The 18,229-nt window shown below is 29.5% G+C and overlaps 1 protein-coding gene across 1 annotated transcript; it reads left to right on the forward strand.

Moving 5' to 3' along the window:
- The first annotated feature begins 10,869 nt into the window (after nucleotides 1–10,869).
- On the forward strand, nucleotides 10,870–14,131 carry LOC100169280 (actin). The gene is made up of 4 exons (NM_001142636.1): nucleotides 10,870–10,962; nucleotides 11,558–11,706; nucleotides 12,838–13,324; nucleotides 13,400–14,131. Exons 2-4 carry the CDS (start codon nucleotides 11,581–11,583, stop codon nucleotides 13,915–13,917), a joined length of 1,131 nt encoding a protein of 376 aa, NP_001136108.1. The 5' UTR covers nucleotides 10,870–10,962; nucleotides 11,558–11,580; the 3' UTR covers nucleotides 13,918–14,131.
- Nucleotides 14,132–18,229: the final 4,098 nt, after the last annotated feature.

The following is an 18,229-nucleotide window of genomic DNA, read 5'->3' on the forward strand; positions in this document are numbered from 1 at the left end:
CAATAGATATTTTTTTTGAGAATTTTGATGTAGGTACCGTAAAACCGCGTGAATAGAAACACTTTTCAACTTCAAAAGCTTATAACTTTGGAATGGAAATAACAAATTAAAGGTATTAATACCTTAAAATGTGGGTCTTTAAACACACAATACAATCATTAAAATTAAAAAAAACCAAAATTTCAAAATAGATTTTATATTTATTTTTAAGTATGCTGTTTCTATTCATACTCATGTATGAGTGAATAGAAACAATCATATAAATTTAATATAATTTGTTATTCACCCTGTTCAATTGTGAATAGAAACACTTTTAAAAAATACAATATCATTTCAATACAAATTATTTATTTATTTTTTTTTTTTTTTTTACATAATTTAATACAACATAATGAATTCTTGAAAATATATCAATAATAAACGAAGAGTTTGAATAGAAACCACATTTTATAAAAATTCACAATTTTCTTATCAATGTTTAGCTATAATGGAGGAACAATAAAATAATAATCCTTAATTATTTGAAAACTACACTACTTGACAATCGATAATATAAATTAAAAATATTGATAATATGAAAAACTCGATCGTGGGGACATCAAGCTTAACACTGATTTTTTTTCTATTCATCTGTCAGTTTCTATTCACCCGGTTTTACGGTACCTACTTATCTAAATCAAAATTCAAGTGAGTATAGTTTTTGAGTTACCTATACAACCTTTTGTATTTTGTGTACTAAAGTTAATAGGTCTATGGTAATGGGTTAAGTATAAAGTAGATGTTATTTAGGTGGTAAAATTAAAATGTTAGTCATATTACTATTAATTTACCAATATAGGTACCTAAATAATTTGTAAAAATGGTCCTAGTATAATAAATACTGCATATAATATTATATTATATACCTATATAGACATATATAATTTATATTTTTGTACAAACCATTTTTATATGGTCTTTATAGGTATACGCCTACGGCCTACTTAATGATTCCAAAAATCAGAATTTGAATAATTGTGCTATTATAAAGAAAAATGGGGGTGAGCATGTTTAAAAAAACACCCTGTAGTTAGGTGTACGTATACGTAATCCGCGTAATTGTATATTTACGTAAGTATACCAGGGAAGGACATCACTATATACCTAATGTGTAATGAGTAAAGACTAAAACATAATCAATATATACTTCTTAACAACTATTCATTTTACCTATATTATGTTTCTCGTTAAACTGTGATTGCAAAAATGGCAAGTGGAAATTATATCGGGGAAGTATATTTTAATATATTAATATGTGCATGTGTACGCGTGTTATATCGCTTGTGCTATTTTAATCCTCCGAAGCGGTCCAATTATGGCGTTCGCATTATTATTTCGAGTGTGTAGAGATAAACGTTTTTTTTTATACATATTATATTATTATTATATATATCAAAATGATATTATATTTGTAAGAAACACGCGCATCGCGTGTCTCTATAGAATGCCCAACCAAAAATCCGTAATGTCGACGAGCGAGTAATACACACAAATCTGCAAATATCGAACAACTAACATCCACATTATTAGTGTATAAAGTCACTAAAACAAGTCATAAAGTCACTTGGTTACCTCGGCCGACGGTTCGAGTACACTCGATATTATATACGATTATGTCTTAACACATTACAAGGGCAGAGGACTTGTAAAGCATTTTCATATTTGTGTTTCGCTATCACACAGAAAATATAGCCGAGTACGAACCAAATACGATTTATATCAGGGGCGCCATTTGGGGGGGGGGGCAGGGTGTGCACTCGCATACCCTGTAATTTTGTTGTCCACAATTGGCCTAGGCCTAATTAATACTATGGCCAGAGCCAAGATGGCCTTCAGTTTGCCAATCTTTAATTGTGCATGCACCGCAGCTATTCACTGATAATCATAAATAATATTATAATATTGTGTTCTTTAATTTGATAATTGATAAATTGATATCGGTATCACTTTATCCACTGGCACACACAAATATTTGTAAATGGTAAGTGGCTACTGACAGGGGCGGACTGGCTATTTTTGGCCCGGGGTGCAAAATTAATTAGGGGCCCGTATTTTTTTTTCAAACCTACCTAAATTAGGAAAGAGCCCTTAGTTTTATAAGTAAATATAAAAAAAAATTAAGAATAACATGTTTTTATTTGAAGAGATGTTGAAATATGTTATTTTATTTTTATTTTGTATAATACCGTATTATACCAGTATTATACCGTATACCGACTGTGGTAATCAGGGGCCCGGATCATAAATACAAACGGGGGCCCGGGGTGCTACTTGGTGTATAGCACCCTGGGCCAGTTCGCCCCTGGTTACTGATAGACAAAAGACATAATAATAATAATATGCATCTATTCTATCTAAAAATATCTTTACTATACAGTATACACTATATACAGTATATACACAGAATGTATGAACGGTAAAATGTAATGTGTTAACTATAAAAATATGTTTTTATTAAGTATGTTTTTGATACTGTAATGAATCCGTAATGAAAAACTGAAAACACTAGAAACGTTTTTTAACGATTGGCCTGGAGGTGGGAAAAAATTGGCCTCTTTAATTGTTTGCACACCTTAAAAAAAAACTGAAATGGCGCCCCTGATTTATATGTTAAGACGAAGATAGATGTGTAATTATGTTTTCATTATAAAGGCATATGTTTTGAGTTTATTTCTAATTTTAATATAAGAATATTTCTGCGTTTTAATCTTTTCGTTGCAATATTTCATGAATTTTGGAAAATATATGAATTTTTTCTTAATCACAGATTTTGTTTCACTTTTTCAAATATATGTATAATAACTTGAATAATTTTCAAAACTATGCAACGATGAAAATAATGTCGTCGACACTTTATCATCGATTTCGTACATTTATTCCAATAAAATAAAATATAAGAAATGTATAATATATTAAATGTATGATGTACGCAGACAGTATAGGGACTATAGGTATATATATATACAGAGTACATGCCTTACTCTGGTAATTGGTATTCATCGGCAGTGCTATTTTGAATGCGTACCTACCCTATGTCCTTGCAGAGTTAAATGGAATTTGTAGTGCCCGCTGTTTGCTGCTGATATTGTTTTTAAGAAATCTCGGGGATTGGGACGGTTCGGCTTTTATATTTTATATGACCTATATAAATACTGGGTAAGTTCGTACTCGTTTTTGTTTAACGTGATTACCAGAGAAATTTACCATTACCTGTTTGGTAGTATTTACCTACTTAAAATAAGTAACTACGCGGTATGAAATTGTTTTGGTTACAAACGCAGAGTTTAAATGGAGTTTTTACGGACTTTGTTTATTAACATGGAAACGAGCCAACAGCCAACGCTGAAACAATTTTTCTTACGCTTAAATACTTTTTAGACATTTTTACAAGTTGATACATTTTTATAACGAGAATCGCGTAATAATTTAGAAATTAATTTCCTGAGTGTGTCTCTGGAGTGTCTGCATGTTAAACTGACCTGTAACTAGACGTAGTGACGTTGTTTTTATTATGTTTTTCTTTCCCATAGAAATCATTTATTTAGATAACAATAATTATTTATAAAAAAAAAAAAAATCAAGAATTATTTAAAATATCTGTAAAAGATTTTTTAATACCTACATCTCACATCTACCTATTTTAATGCTAATCTCTAATGCTAATGCAGAGTCGTAATGTTATATTTATTATAATATGTTTAAAAGGTCGGTAAAACATTTACATTTTTAAGAACAACGGAAAATAACAATTGCGATTTAGAAAATGCATACAAAATGTATAATTGATAGAAAAATACATTTTTAAAATATATTGCTCATTGCCCAATGATTACTGAACGATGACAAACAACTATAACACATTATACCTATATGTAGTATAAAAATAATTTAAGTTGCACCGATTTTATTTATTTTGGTAGGTGCCTATAAAAGGCGTAATTTTCACCATACATTTAAAAATAAACACAATTTACGGTAAATTATATTACGAATAAATATGTGCTCTACATCATAATATACTATATAGTATATATACCTAACCATGAATATTATATAATTTAGAAAACAATTTTTTTTACCAATACATTTTAGAATTTTAATTTAAACCATTTTGAGTTTTGATGTAGGTATATATTATTCAAATATTTGATTAGTTATGTTAGTATAGTAGCGACTAGCGAATAGTAGAATGTGTGTTATATTATTTTATAGGTACCTGTCATATTTTAAAAATAACGTTTTATACCTAACCTTAATGTTTTAAATGAAAAAATGTAGTGAAATGTATATTAATAAAATGTATACATTCACACAAGTCTTGCACATCCATCTAGAAATTATAAATATAAACTATAAATCGTGTTATTACGTAATTAAAATTTGTACAATATACCTAATACATAAAAAAAAAAAATGTTAAATTTTGACATAAAAATTAATAAATTAATATTTATACATCATTGGGTAGATAGATATATAGTAATCATTTATATATATTGTATATATATGCATTTTATGAATATTTGATATTATGATGTATGAATAAATGACAAATGTACCTACCTACAACTAGCTACTACATAATATAATATAGAGAGTTTTTCAACATATTATAAAAAAACATTTATAATATTGCAGGTAGTAATAGTATAAGTACCTACAAAATATTTATTTTTTTAGTTTATAATAAAGGTAATATATATTGTTGTACCTATTTGATCAGATATTCACAAATGTACGTAGGTAGGTAGGTAGGTACCTATTAAAAAATATTTAAACATTTATATTCTTAAAATTGTGTAAATGGTAAATACGACATTAATATTACATTTACGTATTTTGAGTAAGGTAATACATATAGACAAAACAAAATCCAATACAATAGGTATACATTTTGTAACTGTGCCTATATAGTACTATATAGACATATAGTGGTTACTAAATGATTTAAATTTAATTTTTAAGGATTTTTAAATATAGTTTTTAAATTGGACAGGTATAATAATTAGTAATACAATTATTGAATTATATATTATTGTATACCTATGTGCTAATGTCCGTGGAATTATAGCCATTATAGGTAAAAGCTAAAAATAATTTGTAATATTTTGCAAATAGGTAAGTAGGTACAATAATTAATTAAAAAACATAAGAACCTAATTTTATAAAGTACATACTTGTGGTTTTAAAATATTTTTATATAATTTGAAAGAGTTATATACCGACTTATAATGTTCTTACTTTTACACGACATATTTTATTATTAAATAGGTAGGTATACCCATGACTAAATATACAGGCATGTCAGCTTAAATTTCATTTTCGCTATCGTCACGCATGTTCCCCAGACATGGAAAGAATAATACCTATTTTAGTATTTTAAATGAATTATGTAGATTATTATAATATTTTAGCGTTTATTCCAAGTCTGGGGAACATTTTATCACAATTTTATGCGAATTGTTATCGAGCTTGTTTATTTAGTCATCAGTAGATATACCTACATACTGCGGAGTTTTATTTAGCGATTTTAACGATTCTGAAATTAAGATCAACATTATATACAATTAATCTACAATATTATTAAGCATTTAAAAACGTGCAATAAAATTAGTTCTTATTACATTTAAATATATCTATGTTTAATTAAAGTGTATCTGTTTTTCAATACAAGAGTTAAATTTAATTAAAAACTTATTGACTGAACTGTAATATTATTAAATCACTTTTTTATTTTATTAATATAATTAATACACATACAATTAATATAATAATTGTATCTGTGTCTATAGGTATTCATACTTATAATACGTAATAACTAATAAGTAATATAAGTTTGTAAAACTTATACATTTAATCATACATAAATATATTTAAAAATAAAACATTTAAAATCTTAAAGACCATTAAACGAATTAATAGATTGAAAGAAAGAATTCAATTTTAAGTATCAATTGTATCAACTGCGTTATAATAATAAAATAATTCTTAAACAAAATAAAAAAATTAACTATCTAAATGTTTTTTCAGGGAATTTAAAATATCTATCCTAATAACTATGTGCTATAAAATGTTTAGTGTATAAATAAGCTATTACTATATTATATTACTTATATATTATAGTTTGGTCAATGGTCATTATAGTGATATTATTAATGCTTCAGTAACGAAAAGAAATATTATTAGATAAAACCTTTTTACTTAGATTCTTGATTATTTGGGTATCGTTAACAGAATATATTATGTGTTATAATTTTTGAAAATACAAGATAATTTTTACTCTTCCTAAAGGTATTAATATATGTTATATTTTTTGATTAAACTGTTGGTACTTATGATTATCTAATTTTATTAGTACCTATCTATTTTTTAAAGAAAAAATATACTGTTTTTAGATTTGTAGATAATTTATCTAGTTAAATCTGGTGAAATTGATTAAATTATTAGTATGAAAGTATTATTTATTTTTAATTTAACACTCACTTATATGTGTGTTAATTAAATTTTAGTCTTGTGACTGATGATATAAGTTAAATTGCTCAAAGTAGAAGGTGCTTACCAGTGTATTATCCAATATTTTAAACATATATTCTAAAATGTCAGTTTTTGACGAGAGCACGATGTAAAAAATAATGATTTACACTTCAAACAAATGTTAGAGCTAATTATTATTATTATATTATGCCTCTGATGAAATTCTGACCAAGTGGGGGGCCGTATAAATAATGACGTAGATGCCACCTGTTTCACGCATGTACGAAACTCTAGTCTTAAGAATAGCCAATAAGACACATATTGAGATATTGTTATCCCTCGTCCTCGAGTACATTTCTAGTAAACGTAAAATGGTTAATTAAGATTTAATAAAATAAGTGACTTAAATGAAAAATATTATACATTTCACAGTGAACATAATGAACATTGATCTTTTTCACAAAGAAAACAATACTCTAAGATCCTTTAAAGACATGTTTGATAAAAGAGAAATAGGTATATTACAGATTATTATTCATTAGTTACTGGTTATTTTTAATCTCCCAATAACTTACGAGTTTACAACGTATGATTATGATTTACCAAATTGAAAAATAAAAGCGACATTACTAAATTTAAATTTAAAGTAGGTAGGTACCTATATTATTTTTTTTTTTTGATCCGAATAAATTCAATTAAACAATACGTTTAAATCAAAATCAAACTGAAAAGTCAGATTATTTGATATACCTATATATATAATATATGAACAGCAGTTGAGTTTCTCTCAAATCGTTTTATTCTGAAGTTATTTTAATTTGTAAAAAAACCTTTTCGAAACACATCGGAGGATAACGAAATCGTTGTTCGTACTTTCGTAGATTTAACTCAAAAGCACTTAAACTCGAGAAGTGTTACATAGGTTGGATCGGACGTGTTCTAGTGTGGTTAGAAAACAAATATACGAATACTGTAACGGATTTCGCTGGATCACGCCATAACTGAATGAGTAAACTGGCCGAATAGTTAGTAATAATAAAATGGATCAAAACGGTTTTTGGCATAGTCCCACGTGTAGCCTCCCCCACTACGACAACATGTCGCAAAGTCTTAAATAGGTCTGTTGTGAATTGCAACATTCGTAAATCGTAATTTACTTGACTTTTATAGTAATGAGCAAAAATACTTCGTCACGGATTCAAAAATACCGTAAATAGTATTTAGTAAAATATTGATTAATTGCACCGTTGGATAACTTTTTTTATTACGACGAACGTAATTATAAATATGTGCAGTGGTGTTTTTTTGAAATCTACAACGGATTTTAGTACAATAAGAATTCTCATCAATAATAATATATTATTATATAAATTACTTATATCGTACGTCTTTTACCTATGCAAAACATATAAAATTAAATATATTCGTGTATTAGTTTTGGCAATTACAAATATTGATAAAATATTATATAGGTACTAAAAAATATGCAAACAATCACAATATATTATATATTTTCACTAAAAGGTTAAAATAAATTGTATAAGTAGTAATCAATAAACAATGGACCATTTGAGCCTCTGCAAATTTGTTCCATATATTATAATATATTTGGAATTATGCTAATTACACCTTAAACTTTCACTTTTAAGTTTCAACGTATTACTGATCAATCGAAAAATAAACCTCTGTACAGAATTTGGACCACTGCCTTTATAGTTAGTTGATGGTTGTGTACATATAGGTACTGTAAACAAATACATATTATATAGGTGCATTCTACTAGAACAATAATACAAATAAAAAGAAGACAGATATTTACTTAATTTAAGTATGGTGATATTTTTAAATCAAGGAGTATGTTAGATATGATTGTTATTAGTGGGTACCTACAAGATACCTACTATATTAATAACTTTTTTCATATTTTCTAAGAACGCTAAGAATGTTAAATTTTCATTAGACAATGCGATAAACATTATGAAAACTCGTATTGTGTTTCATAAACAAACAAAAAATTAAGTAGATTATAATAAGTAAAGTAAATTTATAATTAGTAAATAATATTAGGTACACTCAAGGTGGATTAATAAGTTATAAATACATTTGTAAATCCAAGTTGATTACACTATTTAAATATTTAAATCGATAATAAATTTGAGTAGTCAACTAATAAAAATTACAATCTTCATATAAAACTAATTTTTTTTTAAAAAAGAATATTTTTTATATTTATTAATATGTTATAATGTTATGTTATCCATAACTTTTTATAAATTATTCTAACTTCATAATTTGTTATTAGATAGGTACCTACTAAGTTTACCTACCATAATATTATTATACATTATTATTTATTGTTGTTGACGTCGAATTTTTTTATTCTAAGTTTTATCACTGTTTTATCGAGGAATTTTATTTGTTTACTACATAACTTAACGTATAAATGTATAATCAATCTATACAAAAGTCTATCATTATTCATTACGGTGCATATTATAATTTAATCAGTTACCTAAGTATACAACAATATTGTAAACATTTTTATTTGCACGTTTACAGCGAATATAACTACCTATATTTTTTTAATTAGACTTTGATAGTTTGATGGCAATAATAAAATGCAATTTCTCTTGATTGTATAAGCATTCAGAAAAGGTACTATAACAAACGATTACCTTTTCCCTCTCTATAATGGTGTTTATTCAATCAAGTAGATATTGAGATATTTTTAATTTAAATATGACCTATTTATTCTCATAATGATTCCATAATAATATGTGCTAACAAATAATTGATTGCATGTACATAGTTGACAAATTTAATACGATTTTAAACAACAAGAAACCCTCTAAAAGTTAGTTCAAATCAACTATAACGGAATTGTAATAATATTGATTTTTGAAAAATATATTTTGTTGGTATAATTGCAACTTGCATGTTATTGCATAAGTTGTATTAGTTGTAAAAAAAAATATAGAATATATTTATATTCGTCCTGTATTAGGTATAGATGTGTGCTTAGTTTTGTCACATTAATAAATATCTTTTAAAAATGTTGAATAAAACATTTTTAAAAGATATTTAAATGTAGAGCATATTATTTTAATTACTCGGTGTTATATACATGGGTATTGGATATATCATCTAGGTATAATACATGTAAATATAATTACAACTTAAAACCTATAATACAAAATTGTATAAAATGTAACAATATTATCTTCAATTATTGGTTGTCATCATAATAATACGATGTCTATTAAATTTATTTACTTTTTACTTTTTTCCAAGAAATGGAAATATCTACAATTTTGCACTTCATGTTATTTTTTGGGCGCATAACGTAGATATATTTCTTTAGATTTAAATTGTGAATATTTTGTATGTTAAAATACGTTTTTATGGATACCTATTGGCTATAGTGGTAATAATATAAAAACAATTAATTAAATGCGTGTCACCAAACATTGCGTAATGTTTTAGATATGTTTCGTTTGTATTCGGTTTCAGTAAATCATTTTTATACAATTTCCTTCGAATGAAAGTGATTCCGATCACAAAAATTCTCGGAATCTCAGAAAATGATGCAATTTTTACGCTTACAACAGGGTTAGTTCAGATTTAAAACGATTTTGGTTTACATCGTATAGCACATACACATCCCGGGACCCAACTCTATGAGCTCGAGATGCACACTGCATACACATATACACAACACATAATTTAATATTATGTACCGGGCACCCATATAATATTAGATGGCGATGGGCTAAAAATAATTTTAACGATGGTTACCTATACATGATTTGGTATTTGGTAATACGATGGATGTTAATAACAATAACAGTACCTATAATAATTATAACGTACGTAATATATATGTGTTATAAATTATAATATACGTCTTGTATATTGTTATACCTACGATAAATTAGTATTGAAATATAGGTATGTACTCAGTGTATTGAAAGTCGGGTGGTGCTTAAAAATAGACCCAAACGAAAAAATCCGGCCGGTGGTCGACGAGAATTTCGGATTTTGGACAATTTCGAGCCGCCCCGCCGCCGCCCTCCCCCCCACCCGCTGCCACTGCCGCGGTCAGGGACCGGCGGCGAGTGCGCCTCGACGGATTCAGCGGCGGCAGCGCGACAACGACGACGGAGGGTCGCCGGCCCGAACCATATATGGAGGGCCGGCCGCGCGCAGGGCCGCCGAGCCGTGGCTGCGGCGGCGGCGGCCACACCGGCGGCGCCCCGAAAATAGTGTTTTGTGCCCCCCGTCGCATAGCCATGTATGGGCGGCGGCTGTTGGTATTTTTGGATCGGTCCCGTTTATAAAACCGCCGGTACCGACCAGCAGAAGGTTCATTAGCACATCCACAGCGGATCAGCAGCCACACACAAGCCGCAGACCCGCCGCAGTCGTACAGATTTCCTTCGTCGTAAACCGGTGAGTAGCACATACAGTTTTTACATTAAATAGCAGCCGACAATCATAGGTAATAATTATTACGATGACGACACTACGATTTCTCGTCATGTGATATAATCGACGAACGACGAAGAGCGAAAAAATAAATACGCGATATTATATTATAATATTATGATCACACGCAAAGTCCGTTTACTGCAGTTTTTCATAACATTATATTATAATTGTACTTGGGACTTTGAATACCTAATGTTCTTTTTTTTAAAAAAAAAACTAAAACATAAGAAACGAGCTTTTCTCGTTTTTTGATATTATACTCTCGGGTTTAACTTTAAATCATTTTTTATATTTTTATTTCGGAGCATGTCGACGCGATTTTTTCGTCGCGTCCGGCGATAGGTACGAACATTTTTTTAAATCAACGCGACTATTTTTAACGGGGCGTTCGTTTTCTCTTTCTTTCATTATTATATTAAAAAATACATCAAATTACAATAATATATACGAAAACTTATTATATTCGGAGCGCTTCCTTGTATCTATAAAGTATTACCAATTTAGTCGTCCCGATAATGATTGTAAGTTTATCGTTTTTTTGTATTTTTTTTTCCAGGTTCAAAAACCCAAACCAGCAAAATGTGTGACGATGATGTAGCAGCTTTGGTAGTCGACAATGGCTCCGGTATGTGCAAGGCCGGTTTCGCTGGAGATGACGCACCCCGTGCCGTCTTCCCCTCCATCGTCGGCAGACCCCGTCATCAAGTTAGTATAAACATCCATTTAACGCATCGTTGCGACGATATAATTTCATGAGGTTCTCAAAAATTCGTCTGAAAAACTATACAATATTGCACTTTCCATCTTATTCAACGAATTTCGTAATAGAAAAACAAACAAAACACAACTATTAACTACTGCTATAAGGCCCTCCCAGAATTCGTGACCATAAAAGGTAGCGTCCTGAAAATAGGACAGCAATGCTCCGCCTTTCGAACTCGTCCGTAGGCCCTTCGCCAACCCGTCCGTCGGGTAAAAATAAACACACCGTATGTCGCCAGCTGCGGATACTGTGCGGGAGCCAAAGGATTTTTATTATACTATCGTTTTATATACATCAGATTTCAAACAAACCCTTCCACCCACCACTTCTTCATCATCGCCGTCTAATAAAAATAGATAGCACTTATGCATCACGTCTGGAAATACTTGGAGGGGGTCTGGAACGTTACAAAAATAAACGTTCCACATCAGCTGGTCTAATGCACACTGCAATATTGATCACATATTTTAAACTTAGAATGCTAATGTGCAGGCTTTCTCCGAGTATCCGGAATATTATTATTTCACATTATGCTTTTCGTCGTAAAATCAATTTATTTACAACACCAAATCCCAATTAATCAAAATTGTTTTAATTCAGAAATTATAAATATAACTTTATGGTTAATTTGCCCACGTTAAATATAATAATTTTTATACGGAACACAATATCGATCAAACCAGACAATTTAATATAAAATTACTATCCTGACAATAGCATTTGTCATATTTAAATTATGTTGTCACACACATGGTGACACAAGGGAGCATAATATAGATACTACTATATAATCTATATTGTAGATTGGTAACGTTAATCCTATTAAAATAATATTTCTGAAATCTACATTTTTTTATGCTCAAGCTTTATCAATGATATAATTTATAAATATTATTTTTGAACGATATTATTATCGAGTTCCGACCCTTGTAAGGAGAAGTTTTTTTTATGAAAATTCCGTTGCGAATTATTAACATGTTATATCATTGGAGACGAACGCTCGCCGTTATTGTTATTATTTTGTCCGACCGTATGTTTCGTATTTTGACGTATGGATTTATATTATTTATTAGGGAGTCATGGTCGGTATGGGACAAAAGGACAGCTACGTAGGCGATGAAGCCCAAAGCAAACGTGGTATCCTCACTTTGAAATACCCCATTGAACACGGAATCATCACCAACTGGGATGATATGGAAAAAATCTGGCATCACACTTTCTACAACGAATTGCGTGTTGCCCCAGAAGAGCACCCAATCCTGTTGACCGAAGCCCCATTGAACCCAAAGGCCAATCGTGAAAAGATGACCCAAATCATGTTTGAAACCTTCAACACACCCGCCATGTATGTTGCCATCCAAGCCGTACTTTCCTTGTACGCTTCCGGTCGTACTACTGGTATCGTTTTGGACTCTGGTGACGGTGTCTCACACACAGTACCCATCTATGAAGGTTATGCATTGCCCCATGCCATCCTCCGTTTGGACTTGGCTGGTCGTGACTTGACCGACTACTTGATGAAGATCTTAACCGAGAGAGGTTACAGCTTCACCACCACCGGTATGTATTTTATAACCACCCGTATCCACGGGGTTAAAATCTCTATTTATATCTAACGAATATTTATGATTACAGCTGAGCGAGAAATCGTCCGTGACATTAAGGAAAAATTGTGCTATGTCGCTTTGGACTTCGAACAGGAAATGGCTACCGCCGCCGCTTCCACCTCATTGGAGAAATCCTATGAATTACCTGACGGACAGGTCATCACCATCGGAAACGAACGTTTCCGTTGCCCAGAAGCCTTGTTCCAACCTTCATTCTTGGGAATGGAATCTTGCGGTATCCACGAAACCGTATACAACTCCATCATGAAGTGCGATGTTGACATCAGGAAGGACTTGTACGCCAACACTGTACTTTCCGGAGGTACCACCATGTACCCAGGTATCGCCGACAGAATGCAAAAGGAAATCACCGCCTTGGCTCCAAGCACAATCAAGATCAAGATCATTGCCCCACCAGAACGTAAATACTCCGTATGGATCGGTGGTTCCATCTTGGCTTCACTGTCCACCTTCCAACAGATGTGGATCTCCAAACAAGAATACGACGAATCCGGCCCAGGCATTGTCCACCGTAAATGCTTCTAAGTCATCACCTCCCACAAACATACAAAATCAAAATTACAATCACGCTTTATGTTCATTTATACTGAAGAAAACCTATGTGTTTTTTCTTTTTGTACATATCGAGACGATTTTTGCGTCGTTTTACACGGGGATAAAATAACAGTTCGATTTTTGAAATAAAAAAAATGTATTTATTAGCGCGTTAATCGTTTCGAAATAAACGTTTCTATACTATTTGTTGTTGAACTTTTTATAAAACCATTTATATCCTTTATCACTAAATGAAGAACATCAGCTACAGTATAGAAACATTAAAAACAATTAATAAGTTTACTATTTTTACACTAGTATAACTTCATTAGAACTCAATGGTATACTAAATAAAAAAAAAAAGTGACTATTTGTGAAATTAATCATTTCACTTGTATATTATATCAAAAATATATAATTATAATTATAAAATTATAAATATTATAATTTATATTATTATGGTTTACTTTCGTCGAATACAAAATTAATCAATTGGATAGTAATTAGTATACACACATTAATAAATTAGTGGACAAATATTATAATGGTATTTAACTATTTTAAATATAATATATATTACTAGGTATATACATATCTACTTAATAATTAATATAGTTAAATTCCAAATTAATTTAAAAATACATTATAATTAACAATATTTTATTTAACAAATTCTAAGATTAATAATACTCAGGGACGACTTGGTAACATCAAGTTATCAGCATAACCATCATAGCTAGTATTATCTATTCATCAAATTATATAAAGATATTTTGAAATTAGGACAAGTATTCTATGCAGTTCAAATTTTTTTACAGATAATTTATTTTGATCTGATCAAAATGATGATGATTTAAAAATATACCACACAGATGGGTTCTAAAGAGGTGCTTGCCAAATAAGGTAAACTTGACTTCTATTAATAATTTTAATACTGAAACTTATTTTTGAACGTCATCACTCATCATCACTCATCGGCTATTATATACAACTTAAATATGTTTAACAATTTGACGTACCGTCGAATAGTTTTAAAAGTTAAAACTAATTAATACCTATATACATTTTTATACTAATAGCAATGTTTATAATTTATTAAACAATTTTAATATAAGCTAGTATTACTATAATCTCATTAAATCCACATAGGTAGTCATTAACTATAGCAGGTATATACATGGTATAAAACAAATTAAAAATAAAAGATAAAACACGTGAGCTACGATTTAGCTATATAATATAATATTATAATATATGTATCTGGAGTATATAGGTACTGTACTACTGTTGCTTAATAAAATGGAGAAAAGTTTAATAAATTAAACTTATTCATTATTATAGTAATGTTTTGTTAAGTACCACAGATATAAAATACTAGATAGCTAACTTGTCTACATTAGGATAATCGATGTTGAAGTCAGCCACCATATGCGTGTGGGTCAATGTTTACATAATTATCATATCAATACTGTATGATAACATGATATTATTCGCACAGAATAAAATTTTTTTATAAAATATTAAAAAAATATAAAAAATATATATTTTTATTGCAATGGTTTTTAATGACAACACATAATATTATCCTTATTCAATATTCCATCGTCAGATATAAAAGTATTTTGACCATCAGATTGTTATCATGTCTTATTGATAAGATAATTATTTAAACATTGACCTAGGTACACGCATATGGCGGATAACTTCAATGTTCGATGTCTTGTTAGCTATCTAGCATTTTATATCTGTGGTAGGTACCCATATACGAACATAGGTACTTATAAAAATTAAAACTTGTGTTATTCTCTGAATATTATTCTTTCTATGTTTTTTTATTATTTTATTTTTAAACTTGTCATTAGCATGCAAGCTTATATAGGTTTAATCATCTATATTTACACATCACCCATAACATGATTAAATAATTAACTATATATGTAGGTACCTACATCAAATATTTTTTTGCTTTTTTCACAAGTGTATAATATGCTTTCATTAACTTTATCAATTTATGTATTTTAATGGAATCAACTGTATAAGAATATATACATTGAGATACCTAACTAATATTTTTGACTGTTATTTCTAAATAGTAAAAACTTAGGATTCTCGTGGAGTACCTATGTTCTCTTTATTATTTTATTTTATTGTATAAAAGTTAATATATTTACAGAATTATAATAGTAAAATATAATAATCATTGCAGCGTTTTTGCACCATAATTTGCAATACCTATACATTGTTTTTCCACGTGATGACCACGAACGCCTACTCATGTTAAAGCCATATTGATTCCAACTAATTATCCGCTTACAGGTTCATTACTTTTACTCATACTTTTCTTAAATCAATAATTATATTGAATAATGTCCATAGAGAAGAAAAAATAATCATAATCTCAGCCAATTATAAATAATATCTAATATATAATATAATATGAACCAGCTGATATTACGAGAGAGTTCATCGTTTCCCACATACTGTTCTCGATTTGTATTTGTAGTTCTATGGACTACATAAATTATAAATCAGCACCGCACATCACCACAAAATCTCACGTGAGCTTTTCTATAGGTTTGCAATCGCAGAGACTAGAGAGTTAACAGAAAAGGCAACAGACATTGGACACACACGATAATTGTTAGGACAATTGAAACAAAAAATTACAATATATTATATTAATCTATAGTCATTAGTCATTTCCATTTGGTCGAATTTGAAGATCATAATATTATAATGTACTATAATATTATATCAAAACCAGCCTCTATGTTTGAAAACGCTCTCGACAAAACAACTTAAACATTTAATAAGCAAAGTTTCAAACACTTTTTTGGAAATTTGAACCCATTTATAGAGTTATACGTTTTTAAAATTTGTTTTGCACATTTTAATTTTCATACCGCACTGAAAAATAGGGACCGCGGTAACTACATAATATTATAGTGTCCGTGGAATCTATGTACACTTACTATAATGTGCTGTGTGCATAGGCGTGCGCAGACCTCTGAGTCAGGTATGGTTAAATTCAATCTGATCATCACCCACCCCCTTGTCATATGGTCACACAAGAAAAAAATTATAGACATTTTCACTACAAACTTTTATGTGACCCTTTTGTTGGTTACTGGAAAATGTAAACAATCAGTTTTCATTATTTCACACATAGGTACAAAATTCATCGATATTGATTTAAATTTAAATTTTAACCAAATATCATCTAATAAAACAATTAATTCAAAAACGTTTAAAATATAATATATAAAAATTGTTAATTAACATTAATAGTTATTTATGTTGGTAAATCAACTTTAAAGCTATTAGTTTATGAGATATAAATATTAAAATTTAGATGAGCGAAGTAGTGGACATACATTTCGCGGGGCAAGCCCGTACCACTCAACTCCGCTCGCATCTAAACTTTAAATACTTATAACGCATAGACTACTCGCACTAAATTCGATTTTATCGAATATTGTATCGAAATACATAGAAAAATATTCTACTTTTGAATATGAAATTAAAACTCCGTAATCAAAAAAAAATTTAAAAAAAATAAAAAATAAAATTTTTTATTAACAAAGTTGTTTTGTAAATGACTCGAAATTAGGTACCTGTGTAAAAAAATATTTTCAAAAACAATTACACTTTTTGAAATATTGAGTGTTCAATTTTAAATAAATCGGCCTGTATAGTCTCTCGGGTTAAAACACAAACGTTTAAAAACTAAAAGGGCTATACCTACTTTTAATCGTGTCTTCGTAAGGTACCCACGTAGGTATAAAAAGGCTAAAGCCCAATCAGCCCTACCCGTGCGCACGTCTATGGCTGTGTGCTTATACGCGTAAGGCGATACGTTATACGTCAGTGACGTCACATATGTATACATTGTACTACTGTCGGTTTTAATATTATGTATTAACAAAAATGATATAATGACAGAAAACGTTAATACACTAATTTTAACTTTTCTGAAAATAGTCTCTCGCAGGCGTTTTTCCACTGTCTATAGACATTAGACACCAATGACATGTACGTGCATAGTTTATTAGGCTCACGTGACTGTATTTTTAAAGAAAAAAAAATTATGTTCAAATTAGGAAAACATTATTATTGGGTTAGTGTGTACATTGACTAGTTAACGCGAGCCAATTGTAACACCATTAAAAACTAATGTTGTCGAACACGCGCGTTGTATAGAGTAGGTAGGTATCCTACGGGCGGTAAAGACTATTTATAACAATCGACTATTTATGAGGCCTCGTAGGGAAATACTTTTACATACCACAAAAACTTATTCTAC

The sequence above is a fragment of the Acyrthosiphon pisum genome, chromosome A2 (assembly GCF_005508785.2).
Source record: "Acyrthosiphon pisum isolate AL4f chromosome A2, pea_aphid_22Mar2018_4r6ur, whole genome shotgun sequence".
Lineage (NCBI taxonomy): Eukaryota > Metazoa > Arthropoda > Insecta > Hemiptera > Aphididae > Acyrthosiphon > Acyrthosiphon pisum.

Coding starts and splice junctions, on each gene's coding strand:
- LOC100169280 (NM_001142636.1), top strand. CDS start 11,581: ATGTGTGACGATGATGTAGCAGCTTTGGTAGTCGACAATGGCTCCGGT. Junction 11,707..12,837: donor TCGGCAGACCCCGTCATCAA/GTTAGTATAAAC, acceptor ATTATTTATTAG/GGAGTCATGGTCGGTATGGG. Junction 13,325..13,399: donor TTACAGCTTCACCACCACCG/GTATGTATTTTA, acceptor TTATGATTACAG/CTGAGCGAGAAATCGTCCGT.